At 35.8% G+C, this 17,799-nt stretch overlaps 3 protein-coding genes across 3 annotated transcripts; all 3 read right to left on the reverse strand.

Moving 5' to 3' along the window:
• Positions 1-1,221: 1,221 nt before the first annotated feature.
• LOC113777613 (8-hydroxygeraniol dehydrogenase-like) lies at positions 1,222-3,391 on the reverse strand. The gene is made up of 5 exons (XM_027322761.1): positions 3,303-3,391; positions 2,959-3,072; positions 2,071-2,584; positions 1,717-1,870; positions 1,222-1,433 (listed from the first exon to the last, which is right to left on the reverse strand). Exons 1-5 carry the CDS (start codon positions 3,386-3,388, stop codon positions 1,222-1,224), a joined length of 1,080 nt encoding a protein of 359 aa, XP_027178562.1. The 5' UTR covers positions 3,389-3,391.
• Positions 3,392-5,885: 2,494 nt separating this feature from the next.
• LOC113777612 (probable mannitol dehydrogenase) lies at positions 5,886-9,245 on the reverse strand. Its single transcript, XM_027322760.1, has 5 exons — positions 9,037-9,245; positions 7,759-7,872; positions 7,021-7,534; positions 6,628-6,781; positions 5,886-6,499 (listed from the first exon to the last, which is right to left on the reverse strand). The coding sequence occupies exons 1-5, from the start codon at positions 9,135-9,137 to the stop codon at positions 6,297-6,299; spliced, it is 1,086 nt and encodes a 361-aa protein (XP_027178561.1). The 5' UTR covers positions 9,138-9,245; the 3' UTR covers positions 5,886-6,296.
• A 5,242-nt stretch (positions 9,246-14,487) lies between these two features.
• On the reverse strand, positions 14,488-17,799 carry LOC113778807 (8-hydroxygeraniol dehydrogenase-like). Its single transcript, XM_027324303.1, has 5 exons — positions 17,533-17,799; positions 15,991-16,104; positions 15,261-15,774; positions 14,974-15,127; positions 14,488-14,859 (listed from the first exon to the last, which is right to left on the reverse strand). The coding sequence occupies exons 1-5, from the start codon at positions 17,634-17,636 to the stop codon at positions 14,657-14,659; spliced, it is 1,089 nt and encodes a 362-aa protein (XP_027180104.1). The 5' UTR covers positions 17,637-17,799; the 3' UTR covers positions 14,488-14,656.

The following is a 17,799-nucleotide window of genomic DNA, read 5'->3' on the forward strand; positions in this document are numbered from 1 at the left end:
AGTTTAATTTTTTATACCTATAAGGGTCTGGTATAAATTTAAATCTAATTAAATTTAATGAGTTTGAATTTGAATTAAGGAAATCAAACATAAACCCTACCTACCCCTTGAGATGTCTAGACACCTGCGTTTGTTGTGGATCAGTGCTGACCAAAAACTTGTCAGCTCCAAGACGATTGTTGCCTGCCTCCTCTTTGCTAGGTTAGGTTCTGGATAATAATCACCTTGAGGCCCTAAGCCTTGGCATATTTTAGGTACGGGCACATGACCCAGCCCACCAAGGCCCACAAAGCCCAGATGGTTGCCTGATTTGTCAGCCCATAATGCAGCACTGGACTGTAAACAGTAAAACCTGCATGGAGTAGCGGAGCACCACCGTCGGGATGGAGGCTCTCCGGCCAGCAAATCGCGAAATGCTCATTCACCACCATCTCATTGGAGTATCCTACATAACTTTTCTAACAATTTCATGTCTTTTAGGTTGTAAACGTGATGATCATTACTTCAAACTCCTTAATCACGAAATCTGATTCTGGAAATAAAATTGGCTTGAAACGCAATTTTCCACGTAAAGAATTTATACGTGGGGAACGGAAGCATGTTTCTATGGAAAATATCAAGATTACGGATTTAATTTTGAGAGTTACAAACTTTTGTAAACCATTAATGGTGTTCTATCATGAATCAATCTCTCAATTTAATTCTAACATTATTTTTAAGCTTTAGCGATATACCCACCCCTGAAAATCATTGCGTCTATTGTCCTTCTACAAAACTTATGGGAGATCCTTGAGAAGATTAATGTGAATTTGAGGTTCAATGACACATTTTTACCTTAAAAAGGAAAAACATTTGACTCTCTTTTGTAACTGAACTTGGGGAATTCACATTTCATACTAAGCAATCACAGGAAACTTTCCTGCCGCGCATTTTTTAAAAAAAAAAAAAAGAAATCCAGTTACTTTTCAATCTTAAAAGAGCCAATCACAACTTTAAAAATTTTAATCTATTTTAAAAATTTTCAGCACCAATACAAATAGATTTACTCCTCAAGCTAGCACAATTTCAGTACATAGTGTATTTCCCTCGATCAAAGAAAGAAAATTAGCGTATACAAATTTATTCTAGCAAACAGCTCTCCAAAAGCTAACAAAGTGTGCTCATGCCTTGGAAATGTTGGAGAAAAGGCTCTGAGTCTCTTCAAAATGCTGCTATGAAAGATCAGGTGCTTGGAGCAGCCGCGAGAGTATTTCCAATATCAATGACAAATCGGTATCTAACATCTCCCTTCTCAAGACGTTCCATTGCTTTGTTAACATAATTCGCAGGAATGACCTCAACATCTGCAGTGATATTGTGCTTTGCTGCAAAATCAATCATCTCTTGAGTCTCTTTTATCCCCGCAGCAGCAGATGATCCAATCATTTTTCTCCCTGTCAAGTATCCTTTCAAATCAATATAATAGACATGCATAAACCAGGCTCCAAATTCTTTTCCATGAAATCTTGAGGTGGTTTTTGCACCAGAACTCGATCTAACTTCATGAACAAGTATATGCCATCCTATGTCATAGTATATGCTTCATATATTTTAGAATATATATATATGGCTTGCATGTATAATTAAACTCTTACACCATGAATATGAAAAAGAATAATCATAAGATATCTATAGTGACTAAGTTATTAGATGAACCTTACTATTTGTTGGACTTACCCGTAAGTAGGGGAATGATTTCTACTTCGAGCGGCTTATTTGGTGCACCGACCACAATAAGCTTCCCATGAGGTTTTAGGAGACTAATTAATGGCATGACCGGATGGAAGGCAGACACCGTGTCAATGATACCATCCAATGTGCCCATTGCAGTCTGCAATTCAAATTAATAGACGTCCAAGTAAATTACATACGCTTCTTAAGAAGAATTAAATTAATTGCACTCATAGGATTAATGTAAGGTGTTAATGTAAGAAATATTAATTCTAAGAATTTTTTTTTTTTGACCTTTTAGGGATCCAAAATTTTACATAAGAATTTGCTAATAAGAAAAAGTCGTAACTGAATTTAAACCTGCATTTGTTCTGGATCAGTGCTGACCAAAAACGAGTCAACTCCAAGACGATCGACGGCTTCCGCCTTCTTCCTATTTGAGCTGCTGATCACTGTTACTTTTAGCCCCATTGCCTGGGCAAATTTAACACCAACATGTCCCAATCCACCCAGGCCAACAATTCCCAAATGGGTTCCTGGTTTGGACAATCCATAGTACATCAATGGACTATACAAAGTACAGCCAGCACAAAGCAGCGGAGCACCCCCGTCAAGAGGGAGGTTCTCCGGCCACCGAATGGCAAAATGCTCTTTCACCACCATCTCGTTAGAGTATCCTCCGCGAGTTCGAGTTCCATCTTCATCAATGGAACCATAGGTCATGACCCGCTTGGGGCAGTAAGGCTCTAAATCATTTGAACATTGCTCGCACGAGCGGCATGATCCAACAAAGCAGCCCACTCCAACTTTGTCTCCAATCTTGAAATTTGTTACCTTGCTCCCTACCTCAGTTACTTCACCAACGATTTCATGCCTATCCAAAAAAAAAAAAAAAGAAGATTAAATTAGTGCCTATGTTCTTGATTTACATAATTTAAGACGAATTTCCATTTATCTTTTTGTTTTTATTTTATAACTTTATGCATTTGTGAAGTGTATACGAAAAAGAAAAATGGTGGAGTCATAATAAATTTCTAATATTATCATCCACCCCTAAATTGAGAATACTTTAGCATTAAAAATTTCAACTTTTACAGACGAATTTATATTCAATGCACCTCTTATTTGTGCGGTTATGGCACAAAATAGAAGAATCCTTAAGACAACAAAAGACAACAATTTTTTTTTTCTTTTAACAAGAATGCTCATGTAGGATAAGAAACCATTTATTTGACAAGAATGTCCTACCCTGGTACAACTGGATATGAAGTATGGCCAAAGTCATCCTTGGCTGAGTGAAGGTCGGCGTGGCAAATTCCGCAATAGAGCACCTTAAATCTAACATCCTCCTCTCCTGTTGCCCTACCAATATTCGGGACTAGTGTCAGTAAAACATCACAAATGAATAAAATCTATAATGTTTTACATTTTTTTTGGTAAGAATATAATGTTTTACACACATTCCTAATATTCACGATATATATGGCGAAATAATTTTCTCTACGGCATAACCAAAATTTAATTGAAATGTAACTTCTTAAAGGTAATTAGCTCCTTCAATGTAACCACGAACTAGTGTACTATATACGTACCTTCGGGCGAATTCGACGGGAGAGAAGACGCCGGAGGTATCTCTAGCTGCCAATCCGTAGGTCCTGACCTCATTTTTTCCGGCCATCCTCGTTAGTGTTTTGCAGCTAAGATGTGTGTTTTGGGTTGGTAATGTGTACAATTGCTTCACTGAAATGGATTGCCTAGGCCTGGTTTAAATACTGTGAGGAGTAAGGAGTTAAAGACTGAAAAATATTTCTAGAGTTGGAAAAGTATCCAACGATTAATCTTGGGCTTGTAAAAGAAGAAACATGAAAAATACCAAATCAACCTAATCAAGTACAGATGCATTTTCTTCTTGGATTTATTCTGGGGTATAAAGATTGTTAATAGTTGAGAGAAATTTGTAGGAGATATCATTACTAATTAATGACTAAGGCTGTGACGAACGTGGTGAGGTTTAAGTTTGAGATTCAGCCTTAATAGAAAGCTTTCATTTACTTCTTGGTCGTGTTTTATTCTCTTGCACTGTAGTTTGTTTACTCAGTCTATCAAAGAATATTCAAACCAGTAATTTTAAAACGAGATAGCAGCGAACTTTAACTCGCTGGTGCGATGGACTGTAGTTAGTTTTGCCTAGTAATCAAGTGCATCACTTTTCAAAAGAAAAGAAAAAGAAAGTGTGACTCACAAAATTATATACACTAATATATAGGTACTAGAGAAGGATGTTTGTAAATTTTATCATACTTTTTTCTCTTGAGATTTATTATGTATTTCAGCCTACAAGTTATTTCTGTTTTACTTCTAGAAGACCCTGTAAATTATAGAACAATTCTAGGTTTATAAAGTTTTGGCAAAATCCGTCCGAAAGCGACCAAACATATATTTACCAGAGTATTTTTTTCTTGTTCAAGTATTTTTGTTGCGAGCTTCACTTAACCTTCTTGTAAATGGCGGCATAAAAACGTATTCCTCTCACTTTTACTTGCTGTGATAAGCAATGAGCTCATGAACGACTCTCTCTCTCTCTCTCTCTCTTGGTTGTAAGAGCTGATGAATGACTTCATTCGTGAGCTATAAACCTCCAATGCTATAGCAACTCTTTTTTTGTCGCGAGGGCAGGAGAGTGGCTCAAAGAGCCCTATACCAATGTATTTATTTGTAAATGGATAAATTACTTATTACCCCCTATGGTTTTATCTAATGCCAGATGACCCTCTCTAAGATTTTAAAATAACCACATAATCAAAAATAGACGGAATGCACAATCAGTTACTGCATTTATATCAAACATGCTTTAAAAGCGCATGAGATAAAATTTTAATATTCACGTAACTCTCTTATGATTTGTATAAATATCTACTTTACTCTCGTGGCTTTTGCATTTATCCACGCAATCTCCTTATGCATTATGCAAGGTGGTTAAGCCGTCGATTGATTTAGTATTTAAGTAAGGGCACTATTGATATTTCAACTAACAATATTACATAGGTTATTTTCCGTCAAGTTCCACTTTAATTAAAACCATAACGGTGCAATAGATATTTTGAAACATTAGGGGGAGTCATGTGGCAATGGACAAAACCATAGGGGGATTATAAGTAATATACCCTTTGTAAATCAAAATATCATATATTAAAGTAATTTGAGTTCTATTCCAGAACCTTGCTAATATTATTATTATAGCCTTTGATTTGTTGCAACCACAGGATGGAATTCCACAAAGTAGTTAATATTAATGTATTTAGTTTTAAAAAAAGAATCATATCATACTACGACAAATTTCAGTAAGATTTACGGCATCGAACTTGGAATATTTAAAAAGCTCCAAAATCTCAAAAGAAATTTCCAAAAAGTTGTCTAACTTAACTAGAAATGTGACAACAGTAATAGGATGGAGGGAGCACATTTAATTGCATGGGATCAAAATGGCGAGGATATGATCTTTTACTGTCATTTGGTTTTTAAGCCAACTGTTTAGTTCATACTCCATTTGGTTTATCAGAAGAAATTGTAACAATGTTAGTGAATGTATTACACAACATGAGCGCTCTTTAGACTGGTGCTTTTGGTACACCCAATGCTTGTGTAGTTTAGAAATGATAATTAATTTTTATGAATATATTAATATTATTTTTACAAAATTAAATTTTATATAAATTCTTCATGAAAAAAATACAATTTATTAGTAATCTTTTTTTTTAATATAGTTAGAGTAAATCTTATATACACTTACAGTATATACATTATCACCGTTGGATCCATAACAATATTTAAGGGAGTTATGGGAGACTGAATTAGCAAATGTGATTAGGTGATTAGGATAAAAGTTAATCTTTTCAAGAGTAAATTTGAAAATTCAAAAAATGATACAAAATGTTTACCCCAACTACCACTTCTCTCGCTCTGTTATTCCATGGATAGATGTTGAGAAATTGCGGGGAAACTTTTGATTCTTGAGGTTTCTCACCAAGGCTAAGAATGATTTTGGCTAATTAGTGTATTAAAAATGCTCACAGTAAACAACTGCAATCACATGTAGTATTGGTGAAACAGTGACATCCATTTTAATTTTCTTTCTGAATTGTCAAAAACAATTTAATTGGATGAATGGCAATAAATTAGAATAAAAAAGGCACAGAGCAACATTTTATTATTATTATTATTAATTGTCTCTTCCATTTACACACGAGACTGCATCATAATGACATATTATCCCAATTCCATACGAGTTTACAAAGCCTGCTGGCATACATAACATAAAGGTAACACCTAGTTCACACAGGCCCTGTGGTCTGCTGAGCCCTGGAATAGCTTGATACAGAAACAATACATTATTCAGCATCATATCTCATTTGCATCCAAGTCAGAGTGAAATTGTTACAAAAAGTAGCTTCCCAAATTTGTCACTCGAAATTAAGAAGACAAAACCAAATTTCACCATGCCAGAGGGATATGAGACGCTGCTAAAGCATATCACTCAAGAATCTGTATGGGAATCAGATCTTGGTAACATCTTCCCAAACACGAGATTAAGGAGCTTTCAAGGTGTTGGCAACATCAATGACAAAGCGATATCTCACATCACCTTTTGCAAGACGTTCCATAGCTGTGTTCAAATCTTCCATGGAAACAAGTTCGATATCTGCGGTGATGTTGTGCTTTCCAGCCACATCAATCATCTCTTGTGTCTCTGCTACTCCTGCAACATTACTTCCACCAACCAACTTCCTTCCTGTTAATTTAGTGGTTTAGTTGCCATTGGGTTCAATGCCAAATAACCCAAAAACTGAAGCATAAAATTTTTAAGAGATATATAATCTATGCCTTGGAAAGAAGAGCACATATTTCAGTCTCACATACCTACAACTAGAGGGGCGAGAGGAAGCTCAAGTGGCTGTGCTGGTACCCCCAGAGTGACAAGCTTTCCATGAGACTTGAGAAGACCAAGCAAGGGTACTAAGGGATGCTTAGCTGAGACACAGTCAAGTATACCATCCATTGTGCCAGCAGCAGCCTGCTACCAAGTATCTTAAGTTACAAATTCTAAATAGTAGTGAAACATTAACCAACTGGACAGGCAATAGTAATATCGCGTACTGGCAAATCAAAAGAAACGTAGAGGCTTAGATCAGTCATTCTATAAGACGCTTAGACGTAGATATTTGAAAATTCAACCATGAGCAAAGGATAGTTAGTTGATGATATCATACAGTTAATGATAGCTATATCATGGAGCCAATTCTGAAAAGTTACCTTCATATCTTCAACATTTCGGCTAATCAAAAATGCGTCTGCTCCAAGATGGTTTAGAGCTTCGTCCTTCTTGCGATCAGACGTACTGATAACTGTCACTTTGGCCCCCAAGGCCTTCGCAAACTTAACAGCCACATGACCAAGCCCACCAAGGCCATTGATTCCAATGTGGCTCCCTGGTTTGGCGATGCCATAGTATTTCATTGGACTGTACACAGTAGCTCCTGCACAAAGTAATGGTGCACCCCCATCAAGTGGCAAGTTCTCTGGGAAGCGAATGATAAAGTGCTCATTGCAGACCATCTCATTCGAATAGCCACCATACGTTATGGTTCCATCATGGTAAGGAGCACCAGAGGTCAACACCACTTTCGGACAATAGTTTTCCAGGCCTTCAGAACAATTCTCACAAGAGCGGCATGACCCAAGGAAGTACCCAACGCCCACTTTGTCTCCCACTTTGACTTTTGTCACCTTGCTGCCAACCTCTGTAACTTCACCCACAATCTCGTGCCTGCAGAAGTCCAAAGGTAAAAGAACGAAAACTGTTCCATATTCTTCAGCGAGTAACGATGATCATGAACTGATAGGTAAGATTGTCATGCAGAAAAATTAGCTTCTGATTAATATACCAGTGTGACTAGAATAAATAAAGCGAATATGGCTAGGAAAATTATTACATTATCAAAATTTTCCATGCAATACTTAGTGTTTTCAGGTTTGGCATCTGAGTTTTACCCTGGTACAAAAGGGTAGGTAGAAATTCCCCAATCATTCTTAATGAAGTGAAGGTCGGTATGACAGATCCCGCAATATAGCACCTTGAATCTGACATCGTCCTCCAGTGTTGCCCTACAAAAACATGAATTAGTGTCAATCCTTGACTAAATTTCTCGAGACCCGGATAATCTAGCATCCGTTACTTATTTCTAACTTTGGTTAACATTAATCGTGTCCAATTTAAAACGAGCATGATTGTAATGTTAGAGATATGCAAGTCCAAACAAACTCACTCAAGGACCTCTAGGCCTAGAAATCACGGTGCTACATAGCTAAAGTGAAAGATCAGGGTTATTATGTATAAGAAATCTAGTTATGTTGGTTGCTACACAAATGTTTGCATGACAAAGTAAGCAAAGTGTTGTATTTCAAGTTTGTCAAATGCTCAAAGGAAGATCATTTGATTTGCTCAAAATAACTCTATGTAGCAGGAGACAAACCAAAATTTGTAGACTTACTGCACAAAAATCATAGCATAATATCAAGCTGGGGACACTGCTTCGCATTAGCTGAGATAGCAACAATATATATCCTGATAACTATAGGAGGGTCCAATCATTGGTAAAACGGGGCCCAATAATGTTTAAATCTGAATAACCTTATATTTCGTTAAACAACAGCCATACACAACAGATAAGTTTTCTTATTTCATTCTTACTGCTATCAATTAGACCTCAAAACAATGAAACAATCACCAGCTGCAGAGCGATGTCTAGTTCTCTGTTATAACCATGTCGAAGCAAAGACATTTCATCACCTCCTAAATAGTGACCAGCTAAAGACTCAGAAGCTTTAAGCTTTATTTAAAAAAAAAAAAAAAGAAAAAAACTGCTCTCACCAACTATAGCAGTCTGCTTTAGACATGATATTAGATTGATCCAGCACAAGTTCAATCTTGGCAATGAAAGATGCACAACTTTTTTACCATAATCATATTTCACAAAGCACGATCATCATCTTTAATACAGATATCAGGAAACGTTGATAATTGGATCATCATTGGCTTACTTAATAGAGCCGTCTCAAACTCTTTTTTTTTTTTATCCAATAAAAAGGTAAAACTTTGCTGGTTGAGTTAATTAGTGATCACTCTTCCCAGCTGGCATGACAATGACAAGCCTCTCAACCAATCAAGAAAGTGGCACTTTTCACAAGAGGAAAACTAAACAAATGGGCTTAGACAAAGTTTGAAACAATCCCAGATTTAGCAATGGATTCATGGATGTATAGGTATACCTTCTGGAGAATTTGAAGGGGGAAAGCACCCCAGATGAGTCTCTTGCAGCCCATCCATGTGCCTTCACTGGATGCTCCTCTTCTGGGGATTTTCTAGCCATTGCTATCAGCTGCGAAAGCAAGAAATCAACAGGCCAAAACGTTTTTTCTAGTAAGAGAGCTGTAGAAAAAAGAACCAGCTTTTCTGCAGTTGAGAAAGTTGTGCTTGCCTTTTTTTGCTCTGGCTCGCTAGTACTTATCCTGTTATCCACAAAAGTGCGAAGTGGGGACTGAAAGGCAAGGAAGACTTTTCCAATAGTGGTAATGAGACAGCAACGTTTAAGGTCGTTTGACAAATTCTTGCCAAAATGCTCAATGAAATTTCGTAAGGTTTATGGGTTTTTTAGTGTTTTCGGTCCCGGCCCTCCTCCTGGCTTTTTGCAAATGTACTGTTGGTAAGTGATTTATCTGTTACATTTTCTTTTTCCTTTTAAATTGACAATCTCATGCTATTTATTTTCTCTATCAAATCTGAATTTACCAATCACTAGAAAGTCGCATGTTTCTTTTCTTCTTTTTTTTTTAAAAAAAAATATTATTGGTCCCTGTATTCTGCCCAATTTGAAGCACTCGCTTCCATAATCTGATTTTATAGTTTGCATTTTTGACTATTCATAAAAATTAAAAAGATGGCAGAAACTTGGCGGCTTAGGTGCCTGAAATTGTAGAATTAGAATATTATAGTGACACGATGGTAAATTACCAATTGGAAATGATCACGTTACTTATTTGTGCGACTACCCAAAGGAGAACGTGCGACAATTTTTAATAAAAAAAAAAAAAAAAAAAGACAAGAATTCAAGTATTTGTCTCCCAAAAGATCAAGTTGTACTCTATGAACTATTGAACTTTAGCTTTACAACCTTATTTATTTAGAAAAGTAGAAAACAAATAAGAATTGAATTCAAGTCGTACTACTTTTCCAATAGAGAGAATGCACGTACCAAAATCAACCTAATTTATTGTACACGAGCTTCCATGTAATTTCTTATTCTAGATCTCTTAGCAGACCTAGTGCGTAGATTTCTTATTGTTTGCATTGTTACAAGTAAAGAACAATTTTTAAGGGCATTGACCAGTTTAATTGGATATATGAATGGAGATAATAAATCAAAATGAACAAAACATTGGAGATAACAAAATTATCTCTTGCGCTGACACGTGAGAGTAGGGTCATATTATCCCAACTCCATACAGGTTTATTAAAGCCTTGGAAGACGCACAAAACCTCCCTGAGGTTTATAACAATTACAGAGAGCTTCCTTCAAACTTTAAAAATTATATATATTTTCTCTGCTTTTATTATTTAGTAACAATATAGGTCCAACAAGTTAAATTTCAGGCTGAACAAACGACAGATGCAGTGGGTATCAAATGTCTGAAACTGGAGCAGCTTGATAGAGAAACAAAATTACAATATAGTTATATGGTAATCTTAAACTTGGAGGTTTTGACATTAAGGCCAAGACTTGAACAATATATATATATATATACACGCAAAATTATATAATAACGTAAAGGGAAAACCAAAACGCAAAGGAAGTGCAAACTTTTATTATTTAGTAACAATGTAGGTCCAACAAGTTAAATTTCAGGCTGAACAAACGACAGATGCAGCGGGTATCCAGTGGCATTTAGGTGGAAAGATATTTTTCAGGTGTGATCGCAAAATGCAGCCCAAAAGGATTTGAGGGCAATTGCCAACCTTGTGTAAATATTACACTATTCTATTATGAGATACATAATTTATTTTGCCGTTTCAAAAAAAAAAAAGTTAATGTAACAAACCTGTAAAAATGAAGGGATAATTTCACAAACCTCCCCTGAGGTTTATAACAATTACAGAGAGCTTCCTTCAAATTTTAAAAATTATATATATTTCCTCTGCTTTTATTATTTAGTAACAATGTAGGTCCAACAAGTTAAATTTCAGGCTGAACAAACGACAGATGCAGCGGGTATCAAATGTCTGAAACTGGAGCAGCTTGATAGAGAAACAACATTACAATATAGTTATATGGTAATCTTAAACTTGGAGGTTTTGACATTAAGGCCAAGACTTGAACAATATATATATATACACACGCAAAATTATATAATAACGTAAAGGGAAAACCAAAACGCAAAGGAAGTGCAAACTTTTATTATTTAGTAACAATGTAGGTCCAACAAGTTAAATTTCAGGCTGAACAAACGACAGATGCAGCTGGTATCCAGTGGCATTTAGGTGGAAAGATATTTTTCAGGTGTGATCGCAAAATGCAGCCCAAAAGGATTTGAGGGCAATTGCCAACCTTGTGTAAATATTACACTATTCTATTATGAGATACATAATTTATTTTGCCGTTTCAAAAAAAAAAAGTTAATGTAACAAACCTGTAAAAATGAAGGGATAATTTCACAAACCTCCCCTGAGGTTTATAACAATTACAGAGAGCTTCCTTCAAATTTTAAAAATTATATATATTTCCTCTGCTTTTATTATTTAGTAACAATGTAGGTCCAACAAGTTAAATTTCAGGCTGAACAAACGACAGATGCAGCGGGTATCAAATGTCTGAAACTGGAGCAGCTTGATAGAGAAACAACATTACAATATAGTTATATGGTAATCTTAAACTTGGAGGTTTTGACATTAAGGCCAAGACTTGAACAATATATATATATACACACGCAAAATTATATAATAACGTAAAGGGAAAACCAAAACGCAAAGGAAGTGCAAACTTTTATTATTTAGTAACAATGTAGGTCCAACAAGTTAAATTTCAGGCTGAACAAACGACAGATGCAGCTGGTATCCAGTGGCATTTAGGTGGAAAGATATTTTTCAGGTGTGATCGCAAAATGCAGCCCAAAAGGATTTGAGGGCAATTGCCAACCTTGTGTAAATATTACACTATTCTATTATGAGATACATAATTTATTTTGCCGTTTCAAAAAAAAAAAAAGTTAATGTAACAAACCTGTAAAAATGAAGGGATAATTTCACAAACCTCCCCTGAGGTTTATAACAATTACAGAGAGCTTCCTTCAAATTTTAAAAATTATATATATTTCCTCTGCTTTTATTATTTAGTAACAATGTAGGTCCAACAAGTTAAATTTCAGGCTGAACAAACGACAGATGCAGCGGGTATCAAATGTCTGAAACTGGAGCAGCTTGATAGAGAAACAACATTACAATATAGTTATATGGTAATCTTAAACTTGGAGGTTTTGACATTAAGGCCAAGACTTGAACAATATATATATATACACACGCAAAATTATATAATAACGTAAAGGGAAAACCAAAACGCAAAGGAAGTGCAAACTTTTATTATTTAGTAACAATGTAGGTCCAACAAGTTAAATTTCAGGCTGAACAAACGACAGATGCAGCTGGTATCCAGTGGCATTTAGGTGGAAAGATATTTTTCAGGTGTGATCGCAAAATGCAGCCCAAAAGGATTTGAGGGCAATTGCCAACCTTGTGTAAATATTACACTATTCTATTATGAGATACATAATTTATTTTGCCGTTTCAAAAAAAAAAAAAGTTAATGTAACAAACCTGTAAAAATGAAGGGATAATTTCACAAACCTCCCCTGAGGTTTATAACAATTACAGAGAGCTTCCTTCAAATTTTAAAAATTATATATATTTCCTCTGCTTTTATTATTTAGTAACAATGTAGGTCCAACAAGTTAAATTTCAGGCTGAACAAACGACAGATGCAGCGGGTATCAAATGTCTGAAACTGGAGCAGCTTGATAGAGAAACAACATTACAATATAGTTATATGGTAATCTTAAACTTGGAGGTTTTGACATTAAGGCCAAGACTTGAACAATATATATATATACACACGCAAAATTATATAATAACGTAAAGGGAAAACCAAAACGCAAAGGAAGTGCAAGCTTTTTGCAGGCAATCCAGTAATTGCCCAGCAAAGAAATAAAAAAAGAAAAGAAAAAACGGGGAACGAAGGCATCAATTAATCAAAGTACTTTTTTATTAGTAATGTCCCATTGTCGTATTCTTGTTGCGTGTTCGGTGGTCCCTCTTGCAAGTTAACCAAACTATTTGACTCGAACCCGCGAGTAGTTCGATCAACTATTCGATTCGAACTCGAGTCGAATTCGAGCGGTTCAATAATATATACGAGTTTGGGTATTATATTCCTAATCTGGTTGGCTCGACAAGCCTAATCGAACTTTTAATATATATATATATATATATATTTAAAATTTTTATATTTATTAGAGTGAGATGTCAATTATATCCTTTGTTTAAATTATATATAAAATATTACTTTTTATTAGTTGAGTTTAATTAGACTCGATTAAACTCGATTAGATTTGAGCTTAAGTAAGGTGATTGAAGTTAAACTTGAGCTCAATCTCAACTTCTAAAAATTCGACAAGTTTGAATTCAAACTCAGTTATTTAACTCGAGTGAAGTTCAAACAGTGCATTACTCAAACTTGACTCGGTTTGAATACACCCTGCCTTGTTCTCTTGATGTACATAAAAGAAATTTCGTGGGACCAATGACTTAAAGTGTGAATATCATCTAAAACAATACTAGGACGCGATTGAGAGCCTTCAGTACAATCGCTTTGCAATCAGCTTGGATTTGAATCCTCCTCCACCTTGTTCTTTTGCTTTGTTCAAAGCAACTTTATTAAACGGGATAAATTGAATTTCCTTCGTTGACTCTTAACTGGTACATTGTATATTGATTTTCTGAAGGGAATGATTTTTTTTCCTTTTATTTCAAAGCCACTAAATTGGAATAACTATAATGAAAATATAATGAAAAGAAGAGTATTCAATTAACCTCGGTGTTCACTATTTTGTGTTCACCAGAACTGATTAATTGCATTTTCCTCTTTCATTTTAGTTTATAAAATGAAAAGAAAATGATTGGATTATAGGAACATAACAGTACTGAAAATGCTTGCCGTTGCATCGCATGTTGCGTCCAAGGTGCATTCTCGTTGTGGATTTCTTGGCAGACCTTTCCCATTTTCACAAGAACAATTTTTGTGGATTTTTTTTTTCTTTTGGAGTTTTTGAGAATGTTGTCTGAACACATTTGTCAATCATCTTTTACATTACATCTTAAAAATAGTGTTATAGAGTTTTTTTTTTCAATAAAAGCTCTCAAAAACTCCTAAATATCAATCCAAAAGTAGCTGTTTGCTCCAATAGTAACTTAAATCATTTGGTTCTAAAAGCTTTATAAACCCAAGAACCAAGTGATAATTTTGGACTATGCTCATCGTCAGCAATTCTACTCGCATATGCTACTGCTTATACAGGGAGACCTATTTTTTTTTTAAATTTCTTTTTGAATTGTCAATCAATTTAATTGGATGAATGGCTATAACAAATCAAAATGAGAAATCATTGGGGACACCATTCTATTCTTAATAAAATCTCTCTTTCGTTCACATATGAGAGTTGAGACTACACTCGCATCATTCCAACTCCATACAAATTCGGTAAAGCACTAGAAGACGCACAAAACAGGTAGCAATACATAGAAAACATTCGAAAGAGTAATGCTGCTACGTAGGGACTAAAAGGCCTAGGGCACAACCATTGTGTTTGCAATGTCAAGCACAAATCTGTATTTCACATCATTCTTTGCGAGACGGTCAAAAGCAGTGTTCACATAGTCCATAGGCACAAGCTCAATCTCTGCTGAAATGTTGTGTTTTGCTGCAAAATCAATCATTTCTTGAGTCTCCTTAAGCCCTCCAATGCTGCTTGCATTTACACCTTTTCTTCCTGTTAACCACATTATTGTTAGATCATTTACAGTTTTATCCATCAACAACACCACCAAGGTGCAACAGATATTCTTGTGGTACATTACTATGCATTATCTAAAAAGTTGCATACCAAGAATTAAAGGAAAGACGGCTAGCTCAAAGGGCTTGTCTGGTAACCCAACCAAAACAAGTTGTCCATTGGTCTTGAGGAGGTCAATTAGTGGCATGATGGGATGATTAGCAGAGACTGTATCGAGGATACGGTCCATTGTGCCTGATGCAGCCTACAGACAAACAGCAGAAATTAGAGACCACTGCCTCGTCAATGTCCAAATCACACGTACTTAGTTGAACCGCGAAAATCCAAGTTCGTGCACTGTGAATGATTAGCATTCTTGGATGCAGAAGAACATTTACCTTCATTTGATCTGGATCACGGCTAACCAGAAATTCGTCAGCACCAAGAAGATTGATCGCTTCGTCCTTCTTACTAGGGGAGGTACTGATCACCGTCACTTTTACTCCAAAAGCTTTGGCAAATTTTACAGCCACATGACCAAGACCTCCAAGGCCAACAATCCCTATATGTGATCCAGGTTTGTCAAATCCAAAGTATCTCATCGGGCTGTAAACAGTAATCCCTGCACAGAGCAAAGGGGCAGCAGCAGCCAGTGGCAAATTTTCTGGAATACGAATAACAAAGTGCTCATCAGCAACCATCTCATTGGCATATCCTCCTCGTGTAACCGTCCCATCGTTGTCTACAGATTGATATGTCATTATGAATTTTGGACAGTAATTCTCGAGGTCACTGCAACAGTTGTCACATGATCCACAGGATCCAACCAGGCAACCAACTCCAACTGTATCTCCAACTGCAAATTTCGTTACCTTGCATCCAACTTCTGTCACAGTACCTACCATCTCATGCCTGCAAGAATCATCTCATCTGATTAGTTTTATGGCAGGGGAGAAGCTTACCAACTAAAACAAATTCTAATAGTGCCCTCTATGCTTTCAATCAAGTATTGTGGATTTAGCAGTGATTCAGATCAATCCAGCTGTCTACTACTCTTGCTACAGCCTACAATAAGTTATATCAAGAAAACACAAAATATTCAACTTTCTCAGTTTCAGTGGGACTTACCCTGGAACAAGAGGATAAGTAGTCCAGCCTAACTCATTCCTGGCTATATGAAGGTCTGAATGGCAGATGCCGCAATAGAGTATCTTAAACCTTACATCCTTTTCACCGGTAGCCCTGTAAACCGACAATACCTAATTAAGCACATCATATTCTTGAAATTTATGCTCATTTTCAGAGTCCCTTAACCAAAATCAGATACATTGATGAATTTCAATGCAGAATTTCCAAAGGAGATGGCGGAACAAAAGCAGCAAGCAGATTAATTACTTTGCAATATAATGACTACCCAGGTTTATAACATTTCAGGGCTTGTATCCTAACAGAAGCAGCATCAGACAATGCTGGCGCAAGATCAATTAGTCAAGTCAATGACTGGAGGCCTCTATGCAGCCTATAATTTCTGTAATCTTTCAAGTGCATTTTCCCCTCAGGATATGTCGTAGTAAATAACCAATTTGTGGATTAAAATCTTACTAATCAGAGGATTTAGAAAGGCATGTTCACTTGGAAGACCTTAAACAAGTTTCATCTAATCAAAGTAAACTTAATTATTAGTAATTAGATTCTTTCCATATGAAATAGAAGAAAATTTCTATCATGTATAGCTCTCGATGAAGTTATGGAACTAAATATGTCTGTAGACTTGCAATAAATATAGAATTTGTGAAGTAAATTTATAACTATTTAACAATCGACTCCATATGTCCACTTATGGAAACCAAGTAAGACAGTCAATGTATTTCTTAATTTTCAATAAAAAACAGTAACTAACTCCAGTTGGTCGTGATAATTATGTGATAGGCCAAGAATAACCAAGTCTGGATAACCTCAGCATTTAGTGAAATATTAGCAAACTATCAATTTCTTTTTTTTTTTTTCTAATGTTGAGTGAAAACAGCATGTAATTAACCCCATCATGTCCTGATAATTATAGGAGGGGCCAAGAATTAATTAGTTAGACCCCAAAAGTAATTAATAATCACCAGTTCCCGAGTGCTATCTAACACTCTGCTTTTTGTTATATTTCTCTCAAAGAAAAGACATTCATCACCTCTTAACCAGCTAATGTTCCGGAAGCTCTAAGCCAAAAAATAAAAAAAGAAAGAAAATCTAATCGTCACCTACTCTTAACAGTTTATTTTAGACATGATATTAGTTTATTGATCTGCCACTTAGAAAAAGAAGATTGATCAACCACTAAATCCAATTTCGTCAAGGAAAGATGCATAGCACTTTTACCATTGTCATAGTATTTACCCTTAATACAAATTCTCAAGAAATCTTGATAAGGGGATGATCATTGATTTGCTATCCTATAGCTGAGCAAGCTCTCCTTTAAAAAAAATAAATGAAGAAATAAAAAAACTTGTTGGTAGAGTTTGGTTAGTACGGATCACTCTTTCAAGCTAACATGACACTGAAAAGCCTATACACCAATTAAGAGAGCAGGATTTTCACAAGAACACGATCAAGAAACTGAGCTGAAGCAAATTTTGAATCGATCCCTGATATAGCGAGGGATTTATGAACGTATAGGTATACCTTCTGGAAAATTTGAAGGGGGAAAGGACCCCAGATGAGTCTCTAGCAGCCCATCCAAAGGTCTTGACTGGATGCTCTTCTTCTGGGGATTTGGTCGATGCCATGATACTTCTTTAGTCTTTGTCACTTCAACGAGGAATAATAACTACCAAGGATTCAAGAAGAACAGAGTCCTCTTGGCTGGATATGGTACCAAAGGAAAAGTTGACAGCAAATGGTGTACAGAAAGCAAGGCAGCAGAATGGTTCAGAGGGGTTAAAGAGTAGT

Source organism: Coffea eugenioides, chromosome 7, assembly GCF_003713205.1.
Source record: "Coffea eugenioides isolate CCC68of chromosome 7, Ceug_1.0, whole genome shotgun sequence".
NCBI classification, from domain to species: domain Eukaryota; kingdom Viridiplantae; phylum Streptophyta; class Magnoliopsida; order Gentianales; family Rubiaceae; genus Coffea; species Coffea eugenioides.

Coding starts and splice junctions, on each gene's coding strand:
- LOC113777613 (XM_027322761.1), bottom strand. CDS start 3,388: ATGGCCGGAAAAAATGAGGTCAGGACCTACGGATTGGCAGCTAGAGAT. Junction 2,585..2,958: donor TCATATCCAGTTGTACCAGG/GTAGGACATTCT, acceptor TTTTTTGGATAG/GCATGAAATCGTTGGTGAAG. Junction 1,434..1,716: donor AATCATTCCCCTACTTACGG/GTAAGTCCAACA, acceptor GATACTTGACAG/GGAGAAAAATGATTGGATCA.
- LOC113777612 (XM_027322760.1), bottom strand. CDS start 9,137: ATGGCTAGAAAATCCCCAGAAGAGGAGCATCCAGTGAAGGCACATGGA. Junction 7,873..9,036: donor CCCTTCAAATTCTCCAGAAG/GTATACCTATAC, acceptor ATGTTTTTGTAG/GGCAACACTGGAGGACGATG. Junction 6,782..7,020: donor GAAATGTTGAAGATATGAAG/GTAACTTTTCAG, acceptor ACTTGGTAGCAG/GCTGCTGCTGGCACAATGGA.
- LOC113778807 (XM_027324303.1), bottom strand. CDS start 17,636: ATGGCATCGACCAAATCCCCAGAAGAAGAGCATCCAGTCAAGACCTTT. Junction 16,105..17,532: donor CCCTTCAAATTTTCCAGAAG/GTATACCTATAC, acceptor GTCGGTTTACAG/GGCTACCGGTGAAAAGGATG. Junction 15,128..15,260: donor GTGATCCAGATCAAATGAAG/GTAAATGTTCTT, acceptor GTTTGTCTGTAG/GCTGCATCAGGCACAATGGA.